The 17,451-nt window shown below is 48.2% G+C and overlaps 1 protein-coding gene across 1 annotated transcript in view; it reads left to right on the top strand.

The window, feature by feature from the left end:
• The window catches only part of LOC147122583 (uncharacterized), an 85,820-nt gene that overhangs the window by 19,619 nt on the left and 48,750 nt on the right, over positions 1–17,451 (top strand). The window contains exon 2 of the mRNA XM_086003480.1: positions 10,864–11,010. Coding sequence (XP_085859606.1) covers positions 10,864–11,010 — 147 coding nt within the window. The remainder of the gene's footprint in view (positions 1–10,863; positions 11,011–17,451) is intronic.

Raw genomic sequence — 17,451 nt, 5'->3', positions numbered from 1 at the left:
TGAGGGCAGGCAAAGAGGGAGACAGATAAGCAGAAAGATAATAGAAGAGAAATAATTTGTCTTTATTTAGTGCCTTTCATGACCTTAAGACGTCCCAAAGTGCTTCATAGCCAATTAATTACTTTTAAAGTGTAGTCACTGTTGTAATGTAAGGAAAGGTGGCAGCCAGTTTGCCCACAGCAAGGTCCCGCAAACAGCAATGAGATAAACTACCAGATAATCTGTTTTAGTGATGTTGGTTGAGGGATAAATGCTGACCAGGATACCGGGACGAACTCCCCTGTTCTGCTTCGAAGTAGTGCCATGGGAAATTTTACGTCCACCTGAGGGGGCAGACGGGGCCTGGGTTTAACGTCTCATCCGAAAGACGGCACCTCCGGCAGTGCAGCACTCCCTCAGCCCTGCACTGGAGTGTCAGCCTAGATTATGTGCTCAAGTCTCTGGAGTGGGACTTGAAAATTAGACTGCGAGGCAATTAGAGGGACAGTTATAGGAGGAGAGAGGAACAATTTTATTACGTTTGCCCATGAATAATTCCTCGGGAAATCGGGTTGTTTTTCTTAAATAACTTGCAATGTAACACTGTATGGTGGATTTCACTGACAGCGGTAAATATGATGCAGTAAATAACAACATCTCAGCTAAAGCAATAACCTATCCGCACTGTGATCAATACATTAAGATAGTAGGGGTAGAAATTGGTTCCTGTTGCGCCCGTTTTCTGAGTGGAAAAGAGGGGCTAAAAGGACCAATTTCAGGGCACTCGATCTGCGCTTGCCTTATGGGTGCCACCATACAGGTGAAGACGGCTTTGCAGGCATCCCGGGCGGCCACCTAAAAGAGGCCTTAGGTCCTTACATCTGTAAATAAGTGGTCTAACGTCTGTGTTAAGCCCCTGCAGAAACTGGTTTCGACTGAGAGGGGCAGAAGGCCGGACCCTGGGGGTTCTTAAGCAGTCAATGAGACCCAAGCAATGACCACCACCTTCAAAAGTTAAGTGTTTATTAAAAAAAACACAAGTGTTTTAAAAAAACATTGTTGTGGAGCAGGATTGCACCCCTGACTCCACAATGCTCGCTATCTCCCCGCCCCTGCCCTGTTGCCGCTCCAATCGCCATCCCGGGACTTGCCTTCGGGCCACTCCCGGCGAGGCAAACAGCATGATACTCTTCTTACTGAAATGTGACCGTGGAGGTGCGACAGGCGCTGGCAATGTGAACGAGGGCCGAGGACCAATTTCGGGCCGGCCACGGGCCTCCCGGTTGGGACGCGCGCTGTCGACCCGCTGCTGGTTATAGGCCTGAAAACAAGCCACAAGCAATTTCCAGCCCCCCGTGACGTTAAAACGCATCACATTACCCGTATATGAGCCCACCCCCTCCTTATCCAAGGTCAAATGCTGCAGGGCTTGAGGTGAAGTGTGTGGGTGGTGAACGTTTAGAACCGGTGGATGAGGGTAAAGGGAGGAGCGCCGTGATTTATAAATTGGATTAACAAACGCCAACAAGCGATTTAAAGACAGTCACAGAGACCATGAGATGCTATCATTCATGCCGTGTAAGTTAGCTGACGTGAGACTTTGTACAGCATATTTACAGGGCTGTCTTATTTTTATTCATTCACAGGCTATTGCCCATCTCTAATTGCCCTTGAGAAGGTGGTGGTGAGCCGCCACCTTAACAACTGAGTGGCTTGCTAGGCCATTTCAGAGGGCATATATTCAAGAAGAAGTTAGATATATTTCTTAAGGCATCAAGGGATATGGGGAGAAAGCAGGGACAGGGTACTGAATTTGGATGATCAGTCATGATCGCATTGAATGGCGGAGCAGGCTCGAGGGGCCGAATGGCCTACTCCTGCTCCTATCTTTCTACCACACTGTTGTAGATCTGGAGTCACATATAAGCCAGACCAGGCAAGGACAACAGATTTCCTTCCCTAAAGGAGATTAGTGAACTAGATAGGTTTTTAGAACAATCCAGTAGTTACATGGTCACCATTACTGATTTATTTGATATGAATTTAAATTCCCCAGCTGCCGTGGTGGGATTTGAACTCGTGTCTCCGGATCATTAGTCGAGGCCTCTGGATTACTAGTCCAGTAACATTACCACTATGCTACCATTGCCACGATTGTTTCCAGGACCCCTCCCCTTTCCTCCCCGATCCCACACAGTGAATGGAGACAGAGTTCATCCATTCAGATCACGTTGCAGTTTAACTTGTATTACAAATGAAACACGCTGTGGTCAACCACACACATCTATTCCTGTAACATTCTGGGCCTGAGCTGCTCATTTCATATTCATTAATTACACGCAATGACTTTCTTAATCTCCTCTCGGCTTAAATTTCTCTTGGCGATTTTTGCTCTCCATTTAATTGAAAGAAAGACTTCCCTTCACCGTATTGACGCACATATAGGCTGCTGTGTATAGGCTGCATCCTCAACTCAAGTCCTCCCAAGGAGAAAAATAATTGTCAATTCTCATATAGGCCACAACCCCAATTCAAATCAAAGTTTTACAAATATGTGGTCTATGTGCAAGTAAGTATGTTATATTTTTAAAGTTCAAATCAGAAAAGCAGTAGCCCAGTGGTCGTGACTAGCAAACCAGAGTTTTTTGGCTGGAATTTTCCGGGGTGTCAGCAGGCGGACTTGGTGGCGGGCCTGGTGGGAAAGTTTTTTTTGACAACCCGCCGCAACGCGCCTTTCCCAATGTCAGGTCTGTCAGCGCCGAGCAGACCCGACAGGCAGCGGCGGGCGACCCAATTAAACTAATTATAATGTACTTGCCAGACCCTTAACAGGCTTTATTACCTTACTTTTTATCTTTAACTTCATGGACATGGGGACCACGCTGTTCGGTGACCATGTCTGTCAACCTGAGGCTGGAGTTCAGTGGCCATTGCTCTAGCTGATTACTCGACAGCTTCAAATGTACAGTAAAATCTCCCACCTGACAGAGATTACTTTCCTCAGCCACAGGCTGTTCCTCACTGCATTTCCACAACAGATTCTGCAGGCTGCAAGTCTTTCCACAAGTCTCCATCCAGTCTCAGCTCATTACCCCTCTCACCATTGACAGATCGCTTCTGTCATCTGTACTTAGGGTTAGGGGTCGGGTTAGCCTATGAGTTCAAATCCCACCATGGCGCGTTGCGAAACTGGTTTCTAAAATTATAGCGAATAACGGTGGCATAGTGGTTAGCACTGTTGTCTCACAGCGCCAGGGACCCGGGTTCGAATCCGGCCTCAGGTGACTGTCTGTGTGGAGTTTGCACATTCTCCCCGTGTTTGCGTGGGTTTCCTCCGGGTGCTCCGGTTTCCTCCCACAGTCCAAAGATGTGAGGGTTAGGTTGATTGGCTATGATAAATTGACCCTTAGTGTTAGGGGGATTAAATACTTGGGGTTACGGGGATAGGGTGGGATATGTGTTGGTGTAGGGGTTACGGGGATTGGGTGGGATATGTGTCGGTGCAGTCTCGATGGGCCGGATTGGCCTCTATCTGCACTGTGGGGTTTCTGTGATTCTGTGATAACTTAAACTGAATTCCAAAATGATAGTAATTTGTGGGCTGACACCAGGGAAATGACTATTAAAAGTGTTGGATTGTTATCAAAACCCAATTGCTTCACTGATGTCCTTGAGGGAAGGGAACCTACGACCCCTACCTGACCCCTGGCCTACACGTGACTCCAGTTTGTACTAGGGATGGGCAACAAATGCGGCCTTGCAAATGTCACCCACATCCCAAAAACAAATGGAATAAAATTATTCAAAATACACCAGGACTGACCAATATTCAAATATATATATATATACATTTTTTTAAGTCTCTTATTTATGATATCTATGCTACTCATGTACTTTGTCTGATGAAGGAGGAATTGCTTTGATCAGGGCTCAACCTGGCGTGTACTATCTCCATGGTCACAGATTCGAGTGTACGTCTGCTACCTTGGTGAGAGTAATGCCACTTATTTGGCTTGCTTTGTCCTGTTCTTTGTGATGGTTGTACAGGAATGTTCATGAAGTCAACTGCAAGCCATTTCTGGATAAAGCTTCAATAATACTGTTGCAAGCACGTAAGGATAGCCTTCGAGCATTGTACCTGTACTGCTGATGGAATTCCTTTTGATTCACTAGGCCGGAATGGAATAGAATGAAAAAGCACACCGCGGGTGTTAAGTCTGTGTGTTCTAGTTATTGTTAATAAGAATCACTGCACACAGACCACAAGAATAAATTCAACAGGTCTTTACTAGTCGAAGGTCAGGCTGAACTGCCCAATAAATCATTACACAGCACTTATATACCGGTGTGGTCACCACCGGTATTACAGTATACAGCAGCCAAGATAAAGTAGTGCATCTCTTAAAATAGTTCTCTTAAAGGTGGAACGGTTACATACACCACAATCCTCCCTTTTTAGCTTAACAGTATATATTCCCCATTTAACATAACATAATAACATATATACACAACTTCATGTAAAAACAGTTCACAGATTCAGTCTCTGAGGAGGCCTCCTGATCCGAGACGGATAACGCCTTTCAGGGGTCTCTGGTTCTCGTTGCTGGGGTGACTCATCTAGTTGATCCCCTATGGATAGAACATCATCATCAGGTATATTCACTTCTGAGGTAGATGCTTCAGGTTCACTAACTTCCTCCACGGTTGTCTCTGTCGTAACCATGGGCTCGACCCTTGTTCTCGATCCCACCAGTTGGTCAGCATGACGTCGCATTATGTTTTCACCAACATCTACCGTGTACATCAGGGGTCCTTGTCTGGCCCGAATTGTTCCAGATTGCCATTTCTCGTTTTTATAGTCCCTGGCTAACACCGGTTGTCCTATTTCAAAACTCCGAGTGGGCTTGTTATTGATATGCTGGAACTGTTTGTTTTCGACTTCCCTCCGCACATTTGGTTTTAACAAGTCCAACCTGGACCGCAACCTCCTGTTATAGAACATCATGGCAGGACTTTGGTTTGTTGTTGCATGGGTGGCGTTTCGATATGCCAGTAGGAAATTGTCCACCTTGTGTTGCAGTGGAATCTGATCTTCGCTCATGGCCTTTATTGCCTTTTTGAACGTCTGTACAAACCTCTCAGCCAGCCCATTCGTAGCTGGATGATATGGGGCAGAGGTATAATGTTTCACCCCATTCTTCTTCAGGAATTTCTGGAATTCCTCTGACACGAACTGTGGTCCGTTGTCTGAACATATTTGCTCTGGCAATCCATTTCTTGCAAATATCGTTCTTAGCACCGCGATCGTCTTCTCCGAGGTAGTGGTAGTCATTTTAATCACTTCTGGCCATTTAGAATGTGCGCCCACCGCAATTAAAAACATGGAGTCCATGAATGGACCAGCAAAGTCAATATGTACACGTTGCCATGGGGTTGAAGGCCATTCCCATGCATGCAGCGGTGCAATTGGAGGTGCATTTTGGACTTTTTGGCACCCTGAGCAGCTTTTCGTCAGATCCTCTATCTGTTGGTCGATACCCGGCCACCACACATAAGCCCTAGCAAGGCTTTTCATCTTGACTCCCCCCAGATGACCTTCATGTAGTTCTTTTAGAACTCTCTCTCTTAACTTAGGAGGGATAATCACCCTTGTTCCATACATCAATGTTCCCTGACAGATGGACAGCTGTTCTCGTCTTGCTGAGAATGCCAGTAACAGTGGATCACCATGGGCTGGCCATCCCTTTACTGTCAATTCGTAGACCCGGGACAGTGTCGGGTCATTCCTAGTCTCCCTTTCAATATTTGCATTGGTGACAGGTAAACATTCGATGATGGTCGAGTGAAATAACTTCACCGGGTCAACCGTCGGTGCCTCCTCCTCAGTAGATAGTGGCAGGCGCGACAGCCCATCAGCATTACCATGCTGCTTTGTACCTTTGAATTCTATCTGATATTGATGTGCCCCTAGGAAAAGGGACCATCTCTGGAGCCTCTGTGCTGTCATCACCGAAACACCCTTCTTAGGGTTAAAAATGGATACCAACGGCTGGTGGTCTGTCAGCAGTGTAAACTTCTGGCCCTGCAGGTAATGATTAAACTTCTTTACTCCCCACACAAGGCTGAGAGCCTCCCTATCTATCTGAGCATAGTTGCGCTCAGCGGAGGTCAATGATCTGGATGCAAATGCGACTGGCCTTTCCAAGCCATTTGGCAACTTGTGTGAGAGTACTGCTCCAATACCATAAGGAGAAGCATCACAAGCTAAACGAATAGGTAGCGTTGGGTTGAAGTGAGCCAACACTTCCTCTGAGGTGATCAATGCCTTGCTTTTGCGAAAGGCCTTCTTACAGTCCTCGCTCCACTTCCATGGTACTTCTTTCTGCAAAAGAGCGTTCAGCGGGTGCAGCACCGTGGATAGATTTGGCAGAAACTTAAGGTAATAGTTAATCAACCCTAGGAACGACCTCAACTGGGATACATTTTCCGGAGCGGGAGCCTTCACAACAGCTTCGATCTTGTCAGGTGACTTGTGCAGCCCCTCCTGGTCAATGACATGACCACAGTACGAGATCCATTTCTGAAAGAACTCACATTTCTGGCGATTAACTCGAAGTCCATATTCCTTCAATCTGGTGAGCACCAGTTTCAAATTTGCAAGGTGTTCCTCACCGTCATCTCCTGTAATCAGGATATCGTCCAAGTAACATTGAGTGCTTGGAATTCCCTGTAATACCTGCTCCATGGCCCTCTGCCAAATTGCTGGAGCCGAAGCCACTCCAAAAACCAGTCTATTATATCGATGCAAGCCTCTGTGCGTGTTGATTGTGAGATACTGGCGCGACTCTTCCTCAACTTCCATCTGTAAGTACGCTTGCGCCAGGTCTATCTTGGTGAAGTGTTTCCCGCCAGACAATGAAGCAAAGATATCCTCAATCCGCGGAAGCGGATATTGCACCGTGTGAAGCACTGGATTAACCATGATCTTGAAGTCTCCACAGATGCGGACCTTCCCCGGTTCCCCTGGCTTGTTACTCGATGAACGCTTCATGACGGGAACAATGGGCGTGGCCCACTCACTCCAGTCCACCTTAGACAGTACTCCTGAACATTCTAGCCCTTCCAGCTCAGCTTCCACAGCAGGTCGTATCGCATAAGGTACCGGTCTGGCTTTGAAAAATTTTGTGTTTGCATGTTCTGCAATCTTGATTTTTGCCTTAATTCCTCTCAGTGTTCCCAGTCCCTGTTGGAACACCTCTTTAGCCTCATCCAATATTCTGGACAATCGTTCAGGTTTGACATCTTTTTTTCCGGAATCTACCGTTATTGCTTTTAGGGAGTGCCAGTCCATATTTATTTTCCTGATCCACTCCCGTCCCAGAAGTGGTGGACCTCCCTCAGGTAGTACATATAAGTCCATTCCTTGGTGTTCTTTGCCCTTGTGTACCACCTTGACTTTTATCTTTCCGATGGGATATACTCTTTGCCCCGTGTATGTCTGCAATACTATCTCCGTATCCCGTAGGGGAATATGTGTGAATAACCTTTTGTAATCTTGCTTATTCATGACCGTCAATGCCGATCCGGTGTCCAATTCCATCTTCACTTGGACTCCTGCTATCTGAAGTGTGACCCAGATAGTTTGTAGGTCAGCTTCCTTACTCACATTGTGAATTCTCAGACTACCCAGTTCCTTGCTGTTGGAGTCTGAATCCGAATTCTGTTCATCCGAACTCTTCTCAGCCACCTTATGTACCTTTCTGCACTTTTCCTGCGGTGACTTTTTGTTGCTGGTCTTCTTTCCTGACCGGCATACTTTAGCTATGTGACCAAGCTTGCCACATTTTCTACATTCCTGATTTTTAAACCAGCATTGGTTCTGATCGTGTGTTGTCTTTCCACAACGATAACATTTCGCTGTACCCAAAGCCATTTGATCTACGCTGAGTACCGCTGCCTTCAGCTGCATTTCCGCAGTGCCTCTCGCTGCGGCTTCGTGCGATGCTGCAATAGTGACAGCCTTATCAAGTGTAAGATCATTCTCTTCAAGCAGCCGCTTTTGTGTTCCTTCTTTCGACAATCCACACACGAATTTGTCTCTCAGTGCCTCTGTCAGTCTTTCCCCAAACTGACAGTATTTCGCTAGCTTACGCAGTTCAATTAAATACTCCGCGTTGCTTTCCTCTTTCAGTTGCGTTCTCGCATAAAATTTAAATCGTTCCGCTAACATCAGCGGTGTGGGGTTCAAATGATTTCTCAGGACAGCAACAATGTTAGCGAAAGCCTGATCCGCCGGTTTAGCTGGTGATAGAAGATGCTTCAATAGCCCGTATGTCTTCGCACCCATTGAGTTTAGTAAGGTTAGTGCTTTATCTTCATCTGATATTTTATTTGCCTTACAATAAATCTCTATGCGTTCTACATACGTGGCCCAATCTTCAACATCGGCATCGAAATCGTTGATGTTACCACGCTTAGGCATCCTCGCAATCTTCTTGAGAAACAAAAAGAAATTTTTATTTTATTTTTTTTTCAAAATGGCGGTTTCCCGCGCTTGTCTTCTTCCCCCGCCTACGAAAATGGTGGCTTCCCGTGTTTGCCTTTCTCCCCCGCTGGCTGTAATGGTGATTGCCGTATTGCTGCGTTCGCCCTCCCCAGCGGTTCTCAAATCGTGCCTCCCAGCCCCTCTTGCAGTCCGGTCCTTTCCCCCGGCTGCGGCTGAGTTCTCCGCGGTTTTTAAAAAAAAAATTATTTTCTCCCGCGCCTCGCGGCCTCGGTAGCTGCCCGGCCTTTTTCCCCGGTTGCGGTTGAGCTCTCTCTCGACGCTGTTGCGTCTCCCAGCCCGCTTGCAGCCCGGTCTTTTACACCGGCTGCGTTTGCATTCACCGCGGCTCCCGTGCCTTACGCTGCCCCAGTCTCAGCGCCTCTGGCCCCGACTTCTGTCCGGCTCTTTTCCCCGGCCGTGGTCGAGTTCTCCGCCCTTATATCCTCCGTTTTTCCCTCCCCTACTTCACAGCCAACGTGGCTGACTTGCTGCTCGTCGCTGATCGGCTTACCCACCACCGTGATAGAAGGGATGATCACTGCTTGTTGCTGATGGAAGGCTTCGTGTCAGGATTCTTCCTTGCTCTTCAGACCCGAGTCTTTTCTCAGCAGGATGATGAGGGCGGATGCCTCTTCTCGACGCCCGTTAAACTGCCTTGGCTATATCTCTGCCGCAGGGTAAGATCGTCATCGTCGCCACTGTTAAGTCTGTGTGTTCTAGTTATTGTTAATAAGAATCACTGCACACAGACCACAAGAATAAATTCAACAGGTCTTTACTAGTCGAAGGTCAGGCTGAACTGCCCAATAAATCATTACACAGCACTTATATACCGGTGTGGTCACCACCGGTATTACAGTATACAGCAGCCAAGATAAAGTAGTGCATCTCTTAAAATAGTTCTCTTAAAGGTGGAACGGTTACATACACCACAGCGGGCAACAATTTTATGTAATTTAGGGTGATTCTGTGATCCCCTGCTCCCAGTGGGGGGTCGCATTTGGCAGGAGCGTAAGTCAGAGATAGGGCTACAGCATTTGGCAGGAGCTATCAGCGTTTGACAGCTGTTTGAAGCTGTCAAACACTGACAATCTGTACTCCAAGTTAATTCCTTTCTCTGAAGCTGATTTAGAGATCTCTCCAGAACAGAAAGCTGAATGCTGCAACTTTTGACAGCTTGCGGCCATTCTGCTTCCTGTGCCAGTGAGATGAGGGACTCCCGAGACCTGAAGGAAGGAAGGCTGTAAAGGTAAGTAAATGTAAGTAAAACTTCTTTAAACACTTCACACAAACCAAACACACTTACCTCTGAACTCATGCACCCATCACTCACCTGAACACCGGACATCTCGACCCCTCCAAGCCCTTAAGCCCGACGGCCCGCCTCGCTAACTTGGCGTGGTTTGGAGCCATCGGGAAGCCCACACTTCAGCAATAAAAATAAGGATTAGGCTAAAAACTGCCTGTTAACTACCTGTTAACAGGCAGTTAATTGGCACTAATCCCCTTCCCTCCTCAGGGAGGCGACTCCCAGCACAGGTTGGGTATCCGCCTCCTTTGAAACTGGCTTGGGGGTGGGATGGGTTCGTGCCCCCCGATTTTTGAGATTTTGACCCCCCACTCACCTCCAATCCCGCCTCCACGGCCCAATGAAAATCCTGCCCCTAGTGTTTTTATCAGTGAACTACTGGTTGCTCCGGCCCAACTGTGTGGTGTGGAAATTGGTCCTCGTTGCACCCATTTTCCAGGCAGAAAATGGAGTAGAAAATACTAATTTCAGGGGCAATGTCCTGTGCCCGATCTGCGCTTACATTACAGGCCAATATTATTAAAGGCAGCTTTGCAAGCGGCCACCTAAAATAGGAGTTATGTAAATGGTGGGCCGAACGTTTGTTTTAGGCCCCCTTGCAGAAATTGGTTTCAATCGAGCAAAGCCTGGCCTGCTCCGCTCAGGATTCTTCAACAGTCACCACCAAAAGATAAATCTTTCTTTAAATGTTTCTGACCATTCCTGTGGAGCCAGGAGGTGCAAGATTCCACCCAGCAGCCCACCCCCCCACCCGACTCTACAGTCTTCATGAACGCCCCCCACCCCACACTCCGTTAGCCCTCCAACCAACCCCCCCCCCCCGCCCTCCCAGGACTTACCTCTGGGCTGCTACCCTCGATATCTGCTCAGTAAGATACGCAAGCTACCTGTGGTGTGACCAGTGCTGGCAGCTCACACACACAAGCAACATTAATGAGGCCGGGGGACCAATTTCGGGCCGGCGCACCCCATTGGTTGTGGGCCATAATCAATTTCCACCCCTATAACATTACGATGTTTCTTTGTACAGGATTGTACCAGACGATGACTTTCAACAGCCCACTGAACCAGGGAACACTTCAGCGTCTTCTGCAGGATGTCTACCCAAGTGAGGCTTCAGAGAGCATTTCTCAGCTTTCGCGGCTTTTACTGAGAGAAATTGATAGGAACCGTCAAGGTAAGGCGACACCCGTTTCCAACAGCAGAACTACAGTGCAAAAAACTGAACCGGCAATATTTCACCAGCGAAAAGCAGCAGAGGTTAATTATAGTGAAAGGGCGATGCTGGTGATCCCACTTTATCAGTCGCTCTTTCTGAGAGGTGAAGTGGAACGCAGTCCAAGCCACTTCTGATTGTCACCAAGGGTCAAGTGAAATGCGTTAACTACCAATCTGCCTCTCGGAGAACGTCAGCTTGCGGCAAAACAAACCCAGAATTTACCGGTGCCATAGTCGAGTTAAAAAGAAAACCCATCGCTGCTGAAAATGTGAAATAAAGACAGAATATGCAGGAAATGCACATCAGAGAAATCAGCGGCTTGGAGAAAAACAGATTGACGTTTTAAGCGTGACCTTGAACCAGAAATGTGTTTCCAATCATTTTGCAGCCTTCAGCTGCCTCGGTCCTAGGCTCTGGAATTCCCTCCCTAAACCTCTCCGCCTCTCTCCTCCTTTTAAGACACTCCTTAAAGCCTACCTCATTGGCCAAGCTTTTGGTCACCTGCCCTAATTTCTCCTTATGTGGCTCGGTGTCAAATTTTGGTCGATAACACTGCTGAGAAGTGCCTTGGGATGTTTTACTATGATAAAGGCGCTATATAAATGCAAGTTGATGCTGTTTTGCCAATTGATCAGATCTCCATCAGAACGTTGCGGGGAAGATTTTCCTGGCTCTGTGCCTGGACGCGGCGAATATTTCAAGGCTGCGCTCCGACCCGTTCGATTTTCCATGATTCCCTGCGTCCAGCGATTAGTGCGTCCGGGTGCAGTCCCAGGAAAATCTCTACGGATATTGTTGTGTATGTACCTTTAAGAGAATAACTGGTCTCAGACTGCAGTACCGGCAGTGACCACCCCTGTATAAAAGACGCTAGGGAACCTCTGTTGTTTCAGTTTCACTATTGACTTCCATCAGTAAAGACTTGTTTTGTTCAACTCCTGCTGTCCGTGTCTCAATCATTCACGGATGTAATAGATATCTTTCTCACTCGGAGGCCGGTCAGACTGATGTGCCTCTCCAGTATTTTCTTGTTTTCAGTAATGAGAGTTTGAGAGCCATCCTTTGTAAATGCACAGGGCCAGATTCTCGACATCATTACAAGGGTGAAAGCAGGTTTAAGGGAGGCAGTGAGCCCCCACAAGACCACTTCCTGCCCAAAGTGTCTATTGAGACCACTGTGCCAGCCAATGCCTTGGAGGCAGGGTGAAACTTATGGCAAATAGTCTATTTTACAGCAAACAATGTCTATTACTCAGCAAACAGAGTCTGTTTAAACATCGCTCTACAGCAGTCTACATAGTCTACTTAAGAAAAGCGTTCCCTATGACAAACAGAACTCATGATGGAAATTATAGCAATGCCTTCCGCTAAAAGCACGGTGATTTTTCCAGCAAAATACAGTGAGTGGAGGATAGTTACATGCAAATTCTGTGCGTAAAATCAATCCCAGTCACTTACAGCAGTGCGGTCTCCAGGCGTGATTAACAGGGGAATTACCCAATCATCTCCATGCTGGCCAGGTATTGTGGTGTCACTATATGCAGCCCTTCCTGCCCATGATTACTAATATGGGGTTCCAAGGATCTTGATGTGTTCTAAGCGAGCAGGTGTAGTGACCCAGGTAGAGGTGAGGAGTGGGGGGGAAATGACCTTTTGTGCAATGTGTGCTGTGAAATTATCAATATATTTATTAAAAAACACATTCATAATTTCACTACTCATAGCTGCCAACCCGACAGCCAGTCCTGGTGCATTTATTTTGCTTAAGTTAGTGAGGGTGAAGAAACGTTGATGTATGTCCAAGCCAGAATGGTGTGTGACAAAATGGGGAACGTGGAGATGATCTCGCCATGCACCTGTTGCCCTTGTCTTTCTAGATGGTGGAGGTTGCGGGTTTGGGAGGTGCTGCTAAAGAAGCATTGGCAAGTTACTGCAGTGCATCCTGCAGATAGTGCACCCTGCAGCCACAGTACGCTCATGCACTAGCTGTATCGTTCTGTAATGCGCAATAAATGACGCACACACATTATGATTTTTTTTTTTCCTTTCTAACTTTTTTATTAATTCATGGGATGTGGGCGCGTTGCTGGCAAGGCCAGCATTTATTTACCATCCCTAATTGCCCTTCAGAAGGTGGTGGTGAGCCGCCGCCTTGAACCGCTGCAGTCCGTGTGGTGAAGGTATTCCCACAGTGCTGTTAGGGAGGGTGTTCCAGGATTTTGGCCCAGCGACAATGAAGGAACAGCGATAAATATCCAAGTCAGGATGATGTGTGACTTGGAGGGGATCTTGCAGATGGTGGTGTTCCCATGCGCCTGCTGCCCTTGTCCTTCTAAGTGGTAGAGGTCGCGGGGAAATACTGTCGAAGAAGCCTTGCCAAGTTGCTGCAGTGCATTTTGTAGATGGTACACACTACATCCACTGTGCGCCAGTCGTGGAGGGAGTGAATGATTAAGGTGGATGGGGTGCCGATCAAGCAGATTGCTTTGTCTTGGATGGTGTCGAGTTTCTTGAGTGTTGTTGGAGCTGCACTCATCCAGGCAAGTGCAGGATATTCCATCACACTCCTGACTTGTGCCTTGTATGTGGTGGAAAGGCTTTGGGAGTCAGGTGAGACACGCACCACAAAATACCCAGCCTCTGACCTGCTCTTGTTGTCACAGTATTTATGTGGCTGGTCCAGTTAAGTTTCTGGTCAATGGGGACCCTCAGGATATTGATGGTGGGGGATTCGACGATGGTAATGCCATTGAATGTCAAGGGGAGGTGGTTAGACTCTTGTTGGAGATGGTCATTGCCTGGCACTTCTGTGGCACAAAAGTTACTTGTCACTTAAGAGCCTAAGCCTGGATGTTGTCCAGGTCTTGCTGCATGTAGGCACGAAGTGCTTCATTATCTAAGGAATTGCGGATGGAACTGAACACTGTGCAATCATCAGCGAACATCCCCACTTCTGACCTTATGATGGAGGGAAGGTCATTGATGAAGCAGCTGAAAATGGTTGGGCCCAGGACACTGCCCTGAGGAACTCCTGCAGCGATGTCCTGGGGCTGTGATGTTTGGCCTCGAACAACCACAGCCATCTTCCTTTGTGCTAGGTATGACTCCAGCCAGTGGAGAGTTTTCCCCCTGATCCCCATTGACTTCAGTTTCACTGGGGCTCCTTGGTGCCACACCCGGTCAAATGCTGCCTTGATGTCAAGGGCAGTCACTCTCACTACGTCTTTGGAATTCAGTTTTTGTGTCCACGTTTGGACCAAGGCTGTAATGATTTTTGTGAGATGCTGCTGATTGCTGAAAATGTTATCGCGAGGGAGAGTGACGAGGAAAGTGTAGCACATCAGCAACCTTTAAAGACAATCTGCAAAGGCGGCTAAATGGAATTGAGGTACAGATTAGCCATGATGGCGGAACAGATTCGAAGGACTGAATGGCCTACTTCTACTTTCCTATCTATTAGCTGATACGGCAGAGGACAGGCCCAGGAATAAACATAATGGGGGAGAAATTGGGTGAGTAGCGCCACCTGTTAGCGCCTAAAGAGGCAGTCAGTGGCTGTAGCGCCACTGGCTGCGTCTCCGGCGATATTCAGTAGGGGCGCTAATGGTGGCGTTAGGCATTTGCGCTGCACCGCCACCGATGACGTCATCAGTGTGCGCAGCGCCCCATTCGTGCCCTCTTCGCGATATTTGGTAGCGAACGCCGCAGTTGCGCCGCTCGCTACCCGCGCCCGGTTCACGGGGCCTTACTGTGCCGGCAGCGGCGCAAGTTAAGGTGGAGGTGCAGGGCGGCCGCTTTTTCGGCGGCCGCCTACCAGCACCTCCGTCCCCGGCCTCCTAACCACCCGCCCCCCCCCGCGGCATTGCCGGCTGTTTCCCGAGAGCCCGGCACTTCTCCTTGGTGCCGGGCTCATTTGCCGGCACTCGCGATCGGGGATCGTGCTGTTGCAGGCACCTCCCCCTTAACAGTGGGAGGAAGGCCTGCAGTACCGCAGCGTGCCGTGCCGCAGCATGTGGCGCTGCGGCACGTTGCGCTGCGATAATCAGTTTCAGCGCCCTAAGAGGGACGCGGAGCGCCTCGAGCCTCGCCCCGTCTCCCTCGAGGGGCACTGAAACTGAATTTCTGGCGATCGGTATCACTCCGATCGCTGCGCTAAATCCTGCGCTCAGCCGACTTTTGCGCCACTTTGGCGCCCCAACCCAATTTCTAGGCCAATGACCCTGAAATTCCACAGGCTACGATCCTGGTGGTTGCGCCAGAGTTTGCAGGGCCAGTGGGGAAGACCCTCCCCCCCCCCCCCCATTGGCATCGAGGCAGCAAGCATAAGCACTACTTGGGATGCTTCTTTAACACCCTCCTGCCCTGTGCACCTGGAAACTGGGACCTCCGCCTGCCGAGCAAGGGGGCTGATCTAGGACATTGTGATTTAGGACACGGGGTCCACAAGAGCCCTTGTGGAGGCCGGTATGCCTTATCTTCCTTGGCCCAACAGCTGCCCCTGATCCTCCAGGTCCCTATCCAGGACCAGGGCCAGGGCCACTTTAGGCGTTCCCATCCCCGCCCCCAGGCCTGTAAGGGCTGGGCGGAAGTTCTTCCCCATACAAGTCAAATCAGAAACTGGCAAATAAACTAGCGTCGTTCTCCTTTAGAGCAGAGAAGGTTAAGGCAAGGTTTAATAGCTGTGTTCAAAATTGTATGGGGTTTTGATAGACTAAATAAGGGGAAACTATTTCCAGTGGTAGGAGGGTCGGTAACCAGAGGACACAGATTTAAGATAATTGGCAAACGAACCAGAGGGGAGAGGAGGAGAAATTTATTTTACGCAGGGAGTTATGATGATCTGAAACGCGCTGCCTGAAAGGGTGGTGGAAGCAGATTCAATAGTAACTTTCAAAAGGGAATTGGATTTTTACTTGAAAAAGAAAAATTTGCAGGGCTATAGGGAAAGAGCAGGGGAGTGGGACTAATTGGAGAGCTTTTTCAAAGAGCCGGCACTGGCACGATGGGCCGAATGGCCTCCTTCTGTGCTCATAAGATTCTATGAAGAGTCAAAGACCCAACGTAATCCGGTCTACACCCTATTTCCTTGATGGTTTCGCCCATCTATCGCGAAAAGCAATAGCAACTAAGGGGGTGATTTTCATTTGGAAGTCGGGAAGGAGGCGGGACTACAACTTTCGGGGTTGCAGTCCCGCCTCCATTGAGATGCGGCCAATCCACGCGATTTTAACTTGATTGACCTTGTTGAACCCGCCCAGTGGGCTCAGCAGGCCAATTAAGGGCCACCCGGCAACAAGTGACGTCACAGACTGAAATTTCATCTGTCAAGACGTTTTGACAGATGAAATATCAGTGTTTCACAGCTGTTTGAAGCTGTCAAACACTGACAGTCTTACTTCTAACCTGAGTCCTTCTACACAGACTCAGTTAGAAATCTCACTGGCACAGAAAGCTGCAGGCTGTCACTTTTGACAGATCGCAGCCATTCTGCTTTCTGTGCCGGTGACATGATGGACTCCCGAAACCTAGAGGAAGGAAGGCTGAAAAAGTAAGAAAAGTTAATTTAACCTTCTTTAATCACTTAAGACACACCAAAACACACTTACCTTTGCACTCATGCACACATCACTCATCTCAACCCCTCCAAGTTCTTCAACCCGACGGCCCGACTCCTCCAATTTGGCGTGGTTTGGAGCCGTCGGGAATCCCACAGTTCAACCTTCAAAATCGGGATTAGGCTAGAAACTGCCTGTTAACTACCTGCTAACAGGCAGTTAATTGGCACTAATCCCTTCCCGCCTCGGGTAGGCGGGTCCCAGTGCGGGGCAGGTACCCGCCTCCTTTGAAACTTACATGGAAGCGGGTTGGGGACGAGATGGTGTCGGGACTCCCGAATTCGGGACTTTAACCCCCCGCACGCCTCCAATCCTGACTCCACGGGTCAATGAAAATCGACCCCTAAGTCTTTATTCTGGAAGAAGAGGAAAATCCACCCCTATTTAATATAGATTCACACGGATCAAATCCCTAAGCTGCTGGAAGATTTTGTCACTGATAAACACATAGGCAGAGGAAATTGGCCTCTTATCACCAAGCAAACAAAGAGAAATAGGAGATTCAGAAGGCTGTCTCTCATTGACAATTTGGAGAGCTAAACTCCTCCGTGTGTTGGAGCTAGCACACACGTTCACATGGATTTAGTCGTAGTAGTTTTGTAATTTAATATTAATGGAGCAGGTGCTAACTTTGACCCATGCTCCACAGAATTGTTGGAATTAACAGGTGTTACCCTGACCCTTAAAGCTATTCAGCCCTTAAAGCCGACAGTGAAGTAGAATCCCATTTGGGTGCAGCCAAGTTGATTAATAAGATACACAGCAACATTTACAAGTCCAGGGA

The sequence above is a fragment of the Somniosus microcephalus genome, chromosome 2, assembly GCF_052327205.1.
Source record: "Somniosus microcephalus isolate GS21.2 chromosome 2, FLI_Smic_1.0, whole genome shotgun sequence".
NCBI classification, from domain to species: domain Eukaryota; kingdom Metazoa; phylum Chordata; class Chondrichthyes; order Squaliformes; family Somniosidae; genus Somniosus; species Somniosus microcephalus.
This window is presented reverse-complemented; position numbering and strand designations above follow the sequence as displayed.